The sequence below is a fragment of the Clupea harengus genome, chromosome 5 (genome assembly GCF_900700415.2).
Source record: "Clupea harengus chromosome 5, Ch_v2.0.2, whole genome shotgun sequence".
NCBI lineage: Eukaryota > Metazoa > Chordata > Actinopteri > Clupeiformes > Clupeidae > Clupea > Clupea harengus.
In genome coordinates, this window is record NC_045156.1 from 29,617,950 (window position 1) to 29,635,033 (window position 17,084).

The 17,084-nt window shown below is 41.7% G+C and overlaps 1 protein-coding gene across 1 annotated transcript; it reads left to right on the forward strand.

Annotated features, from left to right (window-relative positions):
* The first annotated feature begins 7,314 nt into the window (after positions 1-7,314).
* Positions 7,315-17,073, forward strand: LOC122132934 (protein shisa-5-like). Its single transcript, XM_042707917.1, has 5 exons — positions 7,315-7,992; positions 9,659-9,815; positions 10,214-10,341; positions 11,994-12,206; positions 15,399-17,073. Exons 1-5 carry the CDS (start codon positions 7,935-7,937, stop codon positions 15,581-15,583), a joined length of 741 nt encoding a protein of 246 aa, XP_042563851.1. The 5' UTR covers positions 7,315-7,934; the 3' UTR covers positions 15,584-17,073.
* Positions 17,074-17,084: the final 11 nt, after the last annotated feature.

Below are 17,084 nucleotides of genomic sequence, written 5' to 3' on the forward strand. Positions count from 1 at the left end.
AGCCAACTTCGAACAGCCTTCACCGAACATTCTTGAAAAATCACACAAGGCCAACAGTAAAGGTGGTTTGTCAGTAGACTACCCGTATAGTCTACTCCTCGTCATAAAACGAGCCATATATATAGCAGTATTTTGGTCTCCCCTCTGCTTTCAGTCTTAATTTCTCCTCATACGAAACTGATTGGAAAGAATCCGGTAAAATGCGGTCAACAATGTTCATCACTCCATCACCACAAACGTTGGTTGGATCCATCTTGCAAAAATGCACTGGAGCAGGCTAGCTAGGGATTAGCTGGCAAAAAATACCTTAAACTAACTAACATAAGCGGCTAGGTAGGTAGGTTTTTATCGAAATTACACATACAAACATTACATACACAGAAAGAGACCTGTTGCTATTTCCAAGATGTACTTATGTGTGTGTTTACTTATGTACATCATCTGAACGGAATAACCTGTAGGCTATTATGAATATAAAATCATCAAATAACATCAAAATACACAGGTCTACGGTATGAAGCATGATAACTAAGCTAAGGTTATTTGCAAACTGAGCTAGCTATATTCAAATACATTTTAAAATGCTTGAGAGTAACACCATTGCAAGATAACGTCTTTCTGCTCTTATATTTATTTCTAAATTTGGCTTTGACATGTTTAGTAGGCCTACATTTATTCATATTGATATGCTATTATTGATTGCAGATATAACCTGTTTTTAATCGAATGGCATTTTGTGAAACCTTAGCTAGCTAGTAATATGAAAGAAATAGCCTAGTTTTTATCATGACCAGAGGACCCATATTTAACATGTTTTATACATTAAGCTTTCCTCCAGGCGCTGTACCAGGTTACAGTTTTTAAAATGTCTTACAGATATTGGCATAATGATCACTGCTTTGTCTTACCGACGTGTATCCTGCCAGTTCACACACACGTCACCAGCTGCTGCCAACGTGCGTCTAATGATGCGAGGGGCTGGTTCGCGACCTGTCTCACAATTCTACAGCGGACACCTAATAACAAGTCTGACTTAAGCATGGAGCCTAATCGTCAGCCATGTGCATGTGACAATCTCCTAAACCTGTTTAAATAACCGTGAAATACTTGGTATTTCGAGTGTTAGTTGACGCGGAGTCAACATTTCATGAAACCTATAGGCCTACAGCGTGTCCCATGTGGAGAAAATCAACAGATACAGCTTAAAGCGACAGGTGATGTATGTTTAGGGGTTTGAAAGAAAGCTGCACGACATTAACGCTTCTTCAGTTAAACGCTGACTCGGTGAGGCGACACTGATATGATACACTCCAACCAGCTGCGGAGTGGATATAAAAATGTATGTGAAAAAGACACAGACACCGTGCTGCTTTTCTCAGGTCGGTAGCTGTAATGATTTTAACGTAGCTCAGAACAGACATCACTCATGTCTAATTACACAGCATTAATACTTAGCACATTTATACAAAACACATTAAACATATCACACCTCTGTGTACTTCAATAGTCCATCTTTGCAAAACAACTTACAAGAAGTACATTTACATCAATCAAATCACAAAGCCTTCTATCTTACAAATTGAACAATAGCATGGGCATGTGTAACACTCCACCAAGCTAGCATATCTAAACCACGCTTTCCTCCGTGCTAGCATATGCAAATAAGTATTTAGATATAACTGAGAAATGCAAAGACAAACACCTCCCTCCACTGCCCTGCAGCCGAAATAAAGTTATTTACAAGAATGCCTACCTGCGGAGTGGATATAAAAATGTATGTGAAAAAGACACAGACACCGTGCTGCTTTTCACAAGTCGGTAGCTGTAATGATTTGAGAACGTAGCTATCTCCTGCACTAGGTAGCAGCACATTCCCCACACAGGTAGCTCCCTCTAGTGGTCACCAATTAAACTACATCCGAAACTATGCTCGGTACAGTGTGCATTTACATTACATTTACATTTACAATACTTGGCACAATGACCCCATGTTGCTGTATTAGTTTCCAAATACTACAACTACAGGACACATCAATCTCTTTTCAATAATTTGTAGTAAATTAAGCGACTAGTTAGTGAAAATAAAGTCGTATGTTGCAAACAGAATTGGCATTTTTATTTTGTGGTAAATGCTGATATCAATAGATTTTAAGTCATTTTATCTGTGCTTTCTCGAACAACGTACTCAGATGCATCCCTACTTCCTAGTTTTCACTAACTCTTGCAGATCAAATTAAGTTTGAAAATAGGCACTCAGGGAGAATGGAGAAGCTCACACACCACTCTGCACACCTTCATCGAGTCCCCATCCACAGAGCCAAGCGGCCACCACCTAGGCCGCAAGGCCTGGACTCGCCTCAACCACCTCCCCACTGGATGGGGAAGGACTCGGTCCTTTCTCAAGATGGTTGGCGCTTGTGAAAATGACCTATGTGAGTGTGGTGCCCCGCAGACTATCCCACACCTCCTTCAGGAATGCCCAATATTCAAGCCACCCAATGGGCTAGACCAGGGGTGGGCAATTCATTTCCTCAAGGGGCCACATGAGATAGTGGGAATGTTGTGGAGGGCCGGACCAATAGGCTGAACTCAATTCTGCTCAATATAAGTTGTATCTCTTTATAAAAAAACATTAAATTGTATGGTTTTGATTAACTGCTACTGGTAAGAGTAGATGTTGCATTTAGGCTATCAAAAAAATGTGGTGCAGGCATAGTAAAAACGCCAACATCATTTAATCAACATGTAATCAACATTCACCAAAATGATTTTGAAAATGAGCATGTTTGCAGTATTAAAGGTGTTCCCAGACGACCAATACACATGGCACACACACACACACGAGCAAGCTTGCAATGCAATAGTATAAGTATACAAATGAATAGTAATATCAATTTTTATCAGCGCAAATGGTCGCAGGCACGCCCACACGCACGAATGTAAGCCTACGGAAATAAAAAAATATCCCGCTTATTATACGGTTACTTGCCAAAACAATAGAAGACATTTCTCCAAAATACCTCTTTTTAATGATTTTGTTGCCGTTTAGTTCTTCACGCAAATGCGAAGCAACCCACCTTCTGACTTCAAGTTTCAATGACTTTCAGTTACGTTAAATGACCGGACTACTTGCGTTGCGGAATGATATGAAAGATGTGAATTAGAAGCACAAAACCCGTTGCCAATGACACCAGTCATACATTTTTCGCAGCAGTGAATTTACAGACCTGCGAACGTTGGGTTGGCCCATTCAAATCAACGGAATTTTTTGGAACATTCTTAAGAGCCGTATAATAAGTATAGGTATTCCTAATTTACAATTGACCTCCGCGGGCCGCACAGGGACAGCCAACGGGCCGCAAATTGCCCTTGGGCCGCACTTTGCCCAGGTCTGGGCTAGACGGTCTCCTCGCTCTTGACCTTAAGTGGTTGGAGGATGCAGACATCCCAGTCTGAGTTGTGAAAGACAAAAAATTAAACGAACGACGACGAGCTATGTTTTCACTTTTCTGAGATTTATACTTTTTAAGATATTCAACAATGAGGGTTGATGACACTAATGCTCTACAGTCCTTTTCCATCTTTTTAAGGGACTGTTGCAATGTTATGGAAGATTTACAGCATATGGAGGAGATGAACGTGCCATCCAATCTTCGTTTGATGATGATGAAGTTGCCATACAAACTGAGGGAAAAATGGTGGTCTGTCGCCTGTGACCTACAGGAGCGCCGTGGCTACAGAGCCATGTTCCAAGACTTTGTGGCCTTCATTGAGCGTCAGTTAAAGATTCTGTCCGATCCTCTCTTTGGTGACCTACATGGTGATCCACCAGACCCTTCCTCCAGGCCGAAGAGCACATCTACTGGAAGAGGTCATGCTACTGTTGCTGCCATCAATACTACCACAGGACCAACTACATCAGCAGCTTGGCACCAACAGCGTAGAGGGCCAGCTTCACAGAGAAACAACGAAGAGTCATGCTGTGTGTGTAGGAGCCAACATTCAGTTGAGAAATGTTCACAGCTAGAGGAGATGACACACAGGGAAAAACTGGACACTCTGAAAGCAGGCAGATTCTGTTTCAGCTGTCTGAGGATGGGTCATATAAGCAGGGAATGTAACACGCCTTTGACATGTGATATCTGTAAACACAAACATCCAACTGTTTTACACGTTGAATCTAAAGCAAAAACACAGGAAGTGTTAGTCAATAATGCACTTGTGTCATTGGAGACATATGGCCATACTGGGGCCGGAGATGATGACTATGTTCTCCCTATTGTGCCTGTACAGGTGAAGGCCAAGTCCGGGAGCACGATTATAAACACCTATGCTTTCTTAGACCCTGGGAGTTCAGCTTCTTTCTGTACCCAACATCTCATGGGAAAACTGAATCTTTCAGGAGTCAAGACTAGCATTCTTCTTCATACTCTTGGCCAAGAGAGGTCTGTAGACACATTTCTGCTTAGTGGTCTTGAAGTTTCTGGCTTGAATGAAGGAAACTTCCTGGACTTACCTGAAGTCTATACTCAGAGGACCATGCCTGTGAGCAGACGCAACATTCTCACTCAGCAGGACCTAGAGAGATGGAAATATCTTAAAGGCATTAAAGTTCCCAGACTTGAGGCAGATGTGGATTTGCTGATAGGCACCAATGCACCGAAGCTCATGGAACCATGGGAAATAATGAATAGCCAAGGCGAAGGACCATATGCTGCCAGGACTCTACTGGGGTGGGTCGTGAATGGTCCGCTGAGAGGTGGTGAGCCGAGCAAAGGCAAGTCTGCCCGCCCTGCTGTCACTGCCAATAGGATGTCAGTCACCAAGCTACAGGACTTAATGATTGCTCAACACAATCAAGATTTCAATGAGAAGTCAGAGGATGTGTGCCTTTCCGGAGAGGAAACCAGTCCAAATGTGTCTGAACCCCGTGCAGGATGAAGAGGAGGTTCCCCCTGAGGCGGGTAAGGAACCAGAAGAGCAGGATCAGAACGAGCCCGGCCGCGGAGGAGAAGCCAGAAGCTAGAGAAGAGACAGCTGAGGAGCCCAAGACTGAGGAGAAGACCAACGAAGACGGGGCAGACAACGCCTCTGAGGCAGGAAAGACTGAAGAGACGGAGGAGAAGGCTGACAAGGCCCCCGAGGGAAGGCAATCTGAATTTAAGGATGCTGAGAAGGACAAAAAGGCCAAATTGCAGAAGAAGAGCAAGATCTCTGTAGACGTTGGCGCAGATCGCCTGGTGAATGACGTAGTGGACCCCAGCATAGATGCCATCGAGTCCTCCAAGAAGAAGTTGCAGGATCTGACTGATCGGGACCTGGAGAAACACGAGCGGGAGAAGTCTCTGAACAGCCTGGAGTTGTTCCAGGATGAGTACCAGGCCGTGGTGGCCGAGGAGGAGAAGGAGCAGCTCTCGGGCAATCTGAGCGAGGCCTCCGGCTGGATGGACGAGGAGGGCTACACCGCCGGCACCAAGGAGCTGAGCAGGAGAAGCGGTTCCCCTCAGAGAGGCCTGTGCTGCTGTCCAAAGACATTGACGCCAAGATCGGCCTGCTGGACCGGGAGGTCAACTACCTGATCAAAAAGAAGACTTCACACGTAGATTAGCCCTGCACAAATGGCTCCTTTAGTTCATTGGGAAATTTGGGTAATTGTGGTTCAATATATTCACAATTATGGGGCCGGTGTGTAGGAGCCATTTCTATCCACTTTAAGTTAGGTTTATTTTAGTGTTACTTAATTAAGCCACTTGGGGGAGTATTGCACTGGGTGTGGCACGTCACTGGGAATTGGGTATATCTACAGGTGTGATTACTCAATTAGGGAAAGGTGTGGATGGCGGGGAACACACGGTTCTTACCGTAGCCGTAAAACCCACTTCACCGACAGAATCTTGTTTTATAAGCAACCAGCACTGGGTGATAAGACCAATTTTATGTATACATTTTTATCTTTATAATAAACGGGAACACCGCCCAAAGAGAGCTCATGCCTGGACAAGGATCATTCGCTACGCGTTGGGAACACTTTGCCATCCACACTGAGGCTTATAGGATAGCCTCCACAGTGTCCTTCCCCAAGTTCCCCATCTCTTTTATTTCTTCTCTCTCTCTCTCTATTACACCTTGAATCTCTGTTTCAATCACATTCAATTAATCTCTCTTTTTTTATTTATTTCCTGTCTTTTAACATTTAACTCCTAACATTAATTTCTTTGTCTCTCTTTCGTTGAGACTCCTGCATAGCAACCACCATGACTACCATAGCAGCCAGCTTAGCAACCACTTTGCAACCACCATAGCAACCACCAACTACCTAAAGTTGTTGAGCTGCACAAATCAGGAAATGGATATAAGAAAATCTTTAAACAGTTAAAAATACCCATTTCCACTATCATGGCAATGATAAGAATGTAATGTTTCTTTAAATTATGTTACTTCAGTTAAAGGTTATATTTTTGTGAATATTTTGAGGAGGATAAACAATAAAGATTTTTTTTCGCATCACGTTTTGCTCATTTTTACTAAAGGGTACCAATAATTCTGGAGGGCACTGTAGCAACCAGCATAGCTACGACCATTACAACCCTAGCAACAGAATAGCAACCACTTCAATTACGATAGCAACCACCATGTCTACCCTAGCAACCACCACAGTTACCCTGACAACATCCTAGCAACCATGACCATAATGACAACCCTAGCAACCATCATAGCAACCACTTCAGTTGAGTACCCCAGCAACCACCATAGCAACGACTTCAATTACCATACCAACCACCATAACTACCCTAGCAACCACCTCAGTTACCCAAGCAGCATCCTAGCAACCATTATCATAATGACTACCTAGCAACCACCATGACTACTATAGCAACCACCATGTCTACCCTAGCAATGCCCTAGCAACCACTTCAGTTACCCAAACATCCTAGCAACCGCTACCATAATGACAACATATCAAACTTCATAGCAACCACCATGACTTCCCTAAAGAACTTCTGAGCAACCACTTCAATTACCATAGGAACCATCATGATTACCCTAGCAACAGCCTAGCAACCACCACAGTTACCGTAACAACATCGTAGCAACCATGACTATACTGACAACTCTAGCAACCAGCATAGCAATCACTTCAGTTACCTTAGCAAACTGCATGACTACCTTAGCAGCCAGCATAGCAACCACTTCAATTACCATAGCAACCAATAGCCTAGCAGCCAAATTGGTTACCATATTACCATTCTAGCAACCACTATAATAATGACAACCTAGCAACGCCCTAGCAACCAGCATAGCAACTAATTAAATTAGCTTAGAAAACACCATGACTACCCTAGCAACAACCTCAATCACCCGAGCAAAATCCAACCAACCACTACCATAATGACTACCTATCTTTCTATCTTTATTTTCTTATCAACTTCCCAGTCTCACACTTTATACTTTACACCTTTCTCTTCATTTGTCTCCTGTTCTCTATATCTCTGTCTTTACACACCTCTCCTATTCCTTTTTGGCCTCCTTCTCTTTTGTCTCTCTCTGCATGCCTTGAATTGCGTTAAATGTACCGATCTTTTAATCAATATTTATTTAGAATGTTTAGCTTTTTTGCTTTGCATGCACTGGTATATCCTTCAGGAAATGCACATCTAGTTACTCACGTGGGTAAATATACAAATAAACACAAAAATGACTAGAACATAGGGAAATAAGCTCACTAACGAGTTTCAAATCAGTCTAAGAAAGAAAGACCAGTTGAGAAGGTTGGCTGGGTCCCACAGGGTTCAGTTTGGTTCAGCGCTGCTGTGCAGAGAACACACACCGATAAGGCGTAGCTGGGAGTGTGTCATATTACATTACACAAAAAACGTCACTCATTCGCAATCGCAAATTCAAGTCAGAAGACAAGGCGACCTCAAGTCTCAGTGATGGCGTTCGTTGTCCAAGTTCTGGTGTTTTTGGGGACCCTTTTAATGGTTGCAGCTGGTAAGATTAACAGAATTTAACTATTTACATGCGATTGAAGTCGAAGGTCGAACACTGGGCATTAGAGAAAGCCCGACTCTTGGTAGCTAAAGCTAACTAGCTACCGTGTATCTTTTTTTTTTAAATTTCATCGGTTATGGTCCCTGATCAAATGTATTCTCGTGAAATATTTGAATATACAAGTTAACATTAATGTAAGCATACACCCAAGGCTAAAGAGCCTATCAGAGAAACCTAACGTAAGCCAACAGTGATAAGTTATTTTTGAGTCCACATGTCTAATGTTGTTAGCTTTTAAGGAGCCTTAAGGCTTGTAATGCAAGATGCACTAGTGTGGTTGCTAAACATAATATTCTGAGGGCAATGAAAATAACCTTTTAAGACAAGACAATGTACTAAATGAACTGTAATTCAGTTGAGAAATCATAATTTTTAACTTTCATCTGTATTTCTGGAACTCATCCTTGTAAGCGGGGCTACAAGTAAAACAAGCATACAGTGAATAGCCTAGATAGATCAATGGTTCTCAACTGGTCTGGCCTTCGGACCCATTTCCCATGGTCATTAAGTTGCGACCCAAATTGTGTATAATTCAAAACATAAAGTAAACTTAGTCGCAAACATAATAGCCAATATCCGTCACATGTTAGCCGGAAATTACAAGACAATACGTTACGCAATATAACTACAGTAGACAATTAGCTAAACGTTTTAACTTTTCTTATAGAGTTATGAATTATAGCATAAAGATTCAATTAGCCCACTAGTGGCATCTATGTAGACGGCTAGTAAGTCGAGGCTCTCCCAGCTTACGTTACATCAATACTCCAGCCGGCACTTCGGACTCCCATACGTTAGGCTATGCATCTCACGCAAAACATTATGTCTTTCCCGAGTGCTCCTTTGTGATTGAGGCTTAAGAACCGGAAAGACTTAGCTTTTGCCATTTCAAAATAAACGGTTCGTATGTTTTCTTCAACAAGCATTTATGTTCTGAAAGAACAGACACTCCGCGACCCATTCATTCAATGATTCTGCGACCCACCAGCTGAGAAACACTGGCCTAGATCATGGCTGTAAGCTTTTTTTTTGTATGAATAGCAGAGTGCTTTCGCTGTCTGTTGCCATTGTATATTTATAATATGTCAACGATGTGAAGTGAACTAATTGGGTTAATATGGTTACCACTTGACAGTTCATTTGCCCATAGTTTTTGTCTTTTAATTTTTCACTTTTCAACACTTCTTTTACTTTGAAATGTTTGTAACAGTCGGCCTCCTTCAGCTGGCCTTCTCATATGAGTCCACACCAGCCACTTGTCAGTTACCTTGTCAATTTCGCTGCTTTCTATTAAAGTCATAATTTCGCTACTTGTAAGTTTGACACAAAGACCTTAGACAGATGGATGCTTGATAAGTGTAAGTCTTGCCCTTTATTAAAGAGAGCCAGTTACCTTGTTGGTGAAGGCAGAAGTGCTTTTCAACAGTTACTGCTGAAACAGCCACATTACTGGTTTCTGATGACATTCATTTGTACCCAGAGCCTGAAAGCTCTGTTCATTTATTTAAAAACGAACTGGTACGCATTAACCATTAAACACTTTTTCTCAGTGTTGTTTGATAGCTTAAAATAATACATTCATATTTCATTCCCTTTTACTTTACAGATGATGATGATTGTAAGAGTTACTATGATGGCAGCACATATCACCAATCGGTGGACTGCAAGTATGGTACATACTGCTGTGGTAGCTGTGAAAAACGATTCTGCTGTTCAATGTCTTCATTCCGTTTCAGTGAGCATGACCAAGAGGACTGCATCATGTATGTAACAGATCAAACCATTCATTTTTATATCTATCACATAGTACAAATACAATACTACAAATGTATATGTCATTTTCTATGTACATTTCAATTAGGTGTTATTACAATTTGATAAACAAATATTAAAATGGGGTTAACAAATGTATGTGGGTTTACTGCAGGTAATTATGTTTTTGTGTTTTATTTTCGTATTTGTGTCAGATTGAAATGGGCCTTTCTAGATTAAGGTAGTCTGTGTGTAGATATATAAGTTATATATATATATATAAACATGCTGATGTGTCTGTTGCATGTGTGTGTGTGTACATTCACATATAAATAAATCATGTGAAATATAAAAGATGTTCTTCAGTTTGTGTAAAACAATTTGTACATAGTTTGTTTCCGCCCCAAAGGTCTAGTGGACCAACGACATATGCGATCTCTGGGATTGTTGCTTCCATGGTCGTCGTCATCCTCCTCGTCATCTGCTGTTGTGTGTGCCCCTGCTGCTGCCTCTATAAAATGTGCCGGAAGCCCAGACGTAAGTCCTTTCTTCTAAACTCAACCTTGTGTGTGTGGATGTAAAAAAAACAATAACTTACTTACTAATTATTTAGCCAATTCAGCCAATGTTCTGTCTCAGTGGCCTCCTGTAAGGATCTGACTCTTGGTCCATTTCTCCTTGACCTCTGTAACCCTCAGGTGTTAAGTCAAATTGTAGAATTTTGATAGGAAAGGACGAGGTAAATGGTAGTTTAAGTATTCTGCTTGTTTATCTGTGATAATTAATTGCCACTGTATGGATACAAAGCAGTGAAATCAATGAATCTTATTATATTAGCTCATTGTTGAAATTGAAGTTTGCCAGTTTGCAGTTAATGGTCAAAGTTGATAAATGTACAATGTATGTTAAGTTGCTTGTCGGGAGTAAGCGGGTTGTCAGGGGAATCGACTGCAGAAATACAGAAACGGTGCAAATAAAATCACACAAAGTACTGTCTAATTTCCTGACCCTCTACATAACCTAGTGCGGATGTTTCAAGTTGAGGGTACATTCTGGGATTCCCCACCCAGACTGAGTCAAGTCAGTCATTACCACACTCTTAACTGTCTGTCAGTCAGGAAGTGACCCCCCCCCCCCCCCCAACCACTCACCCACCTCAAATGGAAAATTGCAGTGGGAGGAATCTAGAAACAATGACAAGCCCTTAGCTGTAAGGGCCAACTTGCAGAATGAGTCCTTGCTTGTTCCCCTGAAATCATGACAGCTTAAACATGAAACAGCATGGCAGCCCTGTTTTTCTGGCTTAACTTGAGGAACTGAATGCCGTAGTTGCTGTTCATAAGGAAGTGTATACTGTATTTTCCTATTGAATGCACCGTATATAAACTGCATTACAGTATTTGATTTAATTTCATAAAACAAACCCGTGAATTGACTGCACCCGTGTATTAACCACAGTTTATTGAACCTTATGTCATGCCATGTAGTTGTGGTGTGAGTGCTACTAGGCATTTCAAAGTTGTATGAAGTAGGGATGGACATTTCAACCAAAAAATACTACACCTACACCTCCTCCCCACACACACACACACACACACCCCATTCCCACTCACAGTGAAAACCATTTCTTGAGCATTATGTAGTATTATGGTGTGGTTTAGGAATGGACGCTAAACCTTTAAAACTATTGTTAACTGGTCCCCTGAAACCCTCGGGGAGCCTGTGCAGCCTCATCTTCACAAGTTCATATTCCCACATATTAACATGAGTACATCACATGCTAACAGCTGCCAACTGTTACGATGGTTCCCTAAGTTAGAGGTACGCTAGCAACTACAAACGCGCTCCATAGCATCACTTTAAATACAGTCTGCTAGGAATACACAACACCCCTTACTTTATCATTATGGAAGACTGAGTGGGAATGAAAATCTATCCAATGTTGTTTTTCATATGTGAGAGAGGGAGGGAGAGAGAGAGAGAGAGAGAGAGAGAGAGAGAGAGAGAGAGAGATCCATTCACGATTTATCTGATAGAGTTTCTGTGCGCGTTACTAACTACCAGACAGGGAAAAAATGCATTCCCGTGTGTAGGATGCACCTGAGAAATGACGGTAACACACCACACCTAATAGGCTTAGCGAGTATCCTGCGACTATTTTGTTGAGATTGTGTTATCCCTCTGTGCAGCGGTGATAGCAACAACACACACGACAACAGTGGTCACTTCACCATATCCCCAAAACACCACCCCTGCCCAACAGTACCCAGGGTACCAACCCATGGCGCCGCCACAGCCTGGCTATGGAACCCCAGCAGGGTATGGTGGTCAACCCATGCCTAGTGCACCATACCAAGGGCAACCATACGCTCCTGGACCCCCTCCTCCTTATGTGGAGAGTGGTAAGTATCTTATTCTTATTCATTTTAAACCAGACTTGGTTTGATATGCAAAGCAATACTGGTGTGCTTTGTTCATGATAACCAGTCTAGTATGTGCATAGCTGTTTAACAGTTTTAACATCTATAGCAGATCTCCTAGCTTCCTTCCCTTTGAGCGCTCTCCTCCTCTTTCTCCCTCTCCCCAGTGCTTTTCTGTGCATCTCTCTCATTGTTTTACCATTATCTCTCCGTAGGGCCTGCCATGACCCGCGACCCAACTGGGCTGAACTTACAAATCAGATCATACAAAATAGATACTTTTTTTTTTTTTGTTACCGTAAATAGACAAAACTCCAAAACATCAGGGTTACAAAAGGTTTTAATTTCTAAGAAATAATGGAGATCTTGGAAAATAGTGTAAATGGTGGCTGAATGGGAGTGTATGTATGTTCCCAGGGATCTATGGCCCCAGGGTTGTTTGTCCCACAGGTCCTATATTCCCAAGGTTCACTATCCTCAGGGTTACCCAGCCTGTTATAATAAAATATACTGTATATACGCCAATGGTGTGTGTGCGCGCCTCATGACTAGTAACTAGTATGCACTAGGGCCCGTCATAATCATAGACATGTATATGTCATAACTACCTTACACCACTGACTAGGGCCCGTCATAATCATAGACATGTATATGTCATAACTACCTTACACCACTGACTAGGGCCCGTCATAATCATAGACATGTATATGTCATAACTACCTTACACCACTGACTAGGGCCCGTCATAATCATAGACATGTATATGTCATAACTACCTTACACCACTGACTAGGGCCCGTCATAATCATAGACATGTATATGTCATAACTACCTTACACCACTGACTAGGGCCCGTCATAATCATAGACATGTATATGTCATAACTACCTTACACCACTGACTAGGGCCCGTCATAATAGCCTGCACCTGTCGTAACTACGTTACGCCACTGAGACCTCCTCTTTCTTTTTTTTCTATTAGTTACAGTACTACAAACTATCAATGACGTCCGCAACTTTCCTCCTTCTCAGATAATCATTATAATCAGATATGGTCGATGTGACTTTACACAGTAATACTGACCCTATGCTGACAAGATAGACTGAAGAAACTCCTTAGATGGTTGTGTTTGTACATAAATGTAGTTTTTGCTTAGATTTTTTTTAAGTTACAGAGAAATAGACACTGTTCAATCTAAAAACCCTGATATTGTAACCAAAAAAAAAATGTCTGAGGAGATTTGCAAGGTATCTGAGCCAACTATCTAACTTTAGCACGTTAGCAAGATTTTACCCACAAAGTAGACCACTTGCTAGTGAAGTTACACAGATTTGTGTTTAGTTATACGTGGATGCCAGTAGCAGTGCGTGACACTTAAAACTGAGAAAGCCCCAACATGAGTTTGGACATGGCTTGGGAAGGCTGTGGGGTGGTAGTAAGCATAAAATACAGAGGGTGTATTTAGTGGTGTTGTCATGACTGGTTTAATCTAGTCAAATTCATGTTAAGAGTACATCACAGATACATTTACTCACAAAAATCTCCCCCTTCTCACCATGGCACTGAAAAGGGATGGTGCCCTTTAAGACTGACTCCCCCACCACAATGGTTGGGTCCGGGCTTCCCCACGACTGTGGTTGGTTCCGAGAGAAGCTAATTGGACTGATGAAGCCAAAGTGGTTGTGCCCTATTAAAAAGGGGCCTAATTTTCATGAGAGGGAGACTGGCTGAGAGGCACATTTTCAGAGAGGCAGTAAAGAGCACCAAAGAGGACTTGTTGAGGCATTAAGGTAAAACACTTCCCTGTTGTGAGGTGAAGTGTTTTGGGTCTAGATGTGTGGACACCGTTTGCCTTGTTCTGTGTGCTTGTTCTGTGTGCCTTGTGTTGTGCCTAGTTCATGTGTTTATTTTCTGTGTGGCTAGCTATGTACTTAGCTTCGGGCTTAGTGCCTGGGCCTAGTTTGGGGCCTGGCTTGGGCCTTGAGAAGGTGCCGGTATTTGGGCCTAATCGGCCAAGCAGGTGCCCAGGGTGCCAGGCACTGCCAGGTGCGTACGGCCTGAATGTTTGATTTGTTTGTTTGATTATATGGGCACATGTTTTGGGGTGCTATAGAGCCCTTGTTAATAAATATATATATTTTTGTACGGAAACACCACCATCTCCTGCACGTTTTTCCCCATCTTCACCCAGTCCAGTCGTCACATCCCTAAAAAGAACGTGGGGTGACCGTCCGGTCCCTCACAGTAAGAGACATGATGACATGCACATGATGACCTCAAGTCGTCTTCTTCAACAGTACCCGAAGTAACTAGCTAACTAGCGTCTTAGCTTAACTTTTGGTTATGGAACCTTATCCTATTCTGTTTTTCACACAACTGATGTCTCGTCCGTATTCCTCCCTTTCATTTATTCCAATTATTCACAAGGCATTGTGAACACAAAGATGTGGAACAAGAAAGAAGTACTTGGTTGACAACAGAAGACTCGCTATGTACAAAAAAAAAAGTCAGGGCTTATAGCCCTGTCAATATAAATCTAAAACTAGCGTGGAGTAGTGAACACTAACATTAACTTTCAACTGGCTCATTCTCTAACATCTGAAGAAGACAATTTTATATTCCACAAATGTTTGACATCAACGATATGCCCCTTCATTCAGCCTGGATTCGTCCCTTGTAGACATGCATTGCCATTAGCAGTATATAGACCATCTTGCCCCTACAAAAAAAGGGTTGGTCTATCAGCAATCCATTGCTCTTTCTGTGACATCTGGACTGGTGGGTGTTAAGAGTGAATTTTGACAGACTCAATTTGTGAGGTTGTAAATAGTGGGTTGAATATTACCTGCTGAATCATGAGAATGGTATTTTGACAGAATATTTTGGCACTGTATTTTCGGAGGGTGAATATTGAATTTTGAATTCTGGAATTTTGTTTTCAATTGAAATATACAATCACGATGAATTGCAGTGCAGAACAATTATGGCATTGTTACTGCTGGTTTTTTATTAATTTTTTTATTTGTGTCAAATTGCAGTGCAGAAGAATTCAAGCACTGTTATTGCAATTTTTTCTTATTCAATTCACACAACATGACATTTTGCTTTTAGGATATCTGGCACTGTTATACATCCATAACTAGGTACTAAATGTAACCGCCTCTGTCCCCACAGCTGGCCCAGGGTATCCTGTCAACTACAGCCAGGCAGCATTCACGCCAGGTCAACAGCCCTACCCAATGCAACCACCAGTACCAGCTGGTTACCAGACCCAGCCTCCGCCATCCACAGATTTCAATTCCGCTCAGCCTGCCTACAATCCTGCCTATGTTCCTCAGCCTGCCAAGCCTGCCTACTAAACACCACATGCGTTCCTAACCAAGCCCAAGACGGATGCAGACCCCCCCCCCCCGGAACACCGTAGCCCTGCTCTGTTATTTACTCTTAATTTAGAGTTTTGCAAACCTTTTTTCCTAGAGTGCCAGACCACATTATTGATCTGAAATAGAAATCCGCCATGCTGATCTTTGAGACTGTTACTTAGTGTGAACTGGCAGCTTCATAGAAAGCACTCTTTTTCCTTTTCCTTCCTTTTACTCTTCTTTCCGCTTTGCCTTGTGAAGCCGTAAGCAAAAGGGAATATATGTGCCGTATGTGAGTCATGTCGTTGTGCAAGCAGTGCAAGCTATGTCCAGCACAATACTAGTATTATGCACTGAAGTCAATTCTTAAGGAAAAGTTTACATGTCACTTTATTTTAGCATATATAGAATTCTATGACGTGCATTTAACTTATATGTGTGTGTACCTTCTGACTGTGTGGAGCTACATTTGTGAACCAAGGTGAGTGATTTTTCTCCATAAACCAAATGATTTCGAATGGTTCAATCTGAATTCCTCTCTTCCTATGAATTCTCAGGTTATGTCAAGCCTGAATGTAAAATTGCTCATTGAACTAGCGATGTTTTGTGGTTTTTTAGTTTTCTCCTTCTAGTTTCACAGTATGCCTTATTTCTCTTCATACTGGATGATGTTTGAGGTATTAGTCAAGAGAAAAGCCAACCAGTGCTTTGGTTAGGATAATTGTTGTAACTGTAATGTAAACTCGAGGGATAGATTTCTTCAGTATGGAAGCCTTTTCACAATTAGTGTCAACTTCTAATTTATATGAGCTGAATAATATTGTCATAATATGTTATGAAAGAAAGTGTCTCTTTATGCATACTGTGGCCAACAGGATATCAAGTTCAAATATTGTGATTACAAAATTAAACAGGTTTAATTTTGACCATACCAGTTCAGTTGAAAAGGTAAAACTGGTAGCCTTATATCCCTATCAGGTCAACAACCACCAAATATTGCATTGGCATTACATTTTATACAGTACGTCTTCAAAAAATGGTCCATTCTTCTGAATCCTTCACAACTTTTCAGATTTCACCTGCGTTTGTGACATGGGGCAAGCTTAAACTCTTGGTTTAAGACTCGTTAGCCCCAGCCAGTGCCAAAGGCCATCTCCCTAACGGACAACCCATCCATCCATGGTTTCATATTGATTTCAGCTAAATACATTTGCCAAGTGCCTTTGTTTTACACTCTTTTACATTTTCTTTAATCCAACTTCTGCATGCATCGTTGCATTTTTCTAATGGACATCTATGCCACTTTTGGCCTGGGCCTCTGCTGAAATGGCTGTAACTATCTTTTGAGACCTCAACCAAGCCTTAGTTATGCATACAGTTCTGTTATGTTAACTTGCATATAGGTGGAACTCTGGTTAACAAAAGACAAATGTAAGTGGTATGCTGTATGTATGCATATGCTGTGCAATGTTTTTTTTTTTTTTTAATGTATATATGT

Coding starts and splice junctions, on each gene's coding strand:
- LOC122132934 (XM_042707917.1), top strand. CDS start 7,935: ATGGCGTTCGTTGTCCAAGTTCTGGTGTTTTTGGGGACCCTTTTAATG. Junction 10,342..11,993: donor AATGTGCCGGAAGCCCAGAC/GTAAGTCCTTTC, acceptor CCCTCTGTGCAG/CGGTGATAGCAACAACACAC. Junction 12,207..15,398: donor TCCTCCTTATGTGGAGAGTG/GTAAGTATCTTA, acceptor CTGTCCCCACAG/CTGGCCCAGGGTATCCTGTC.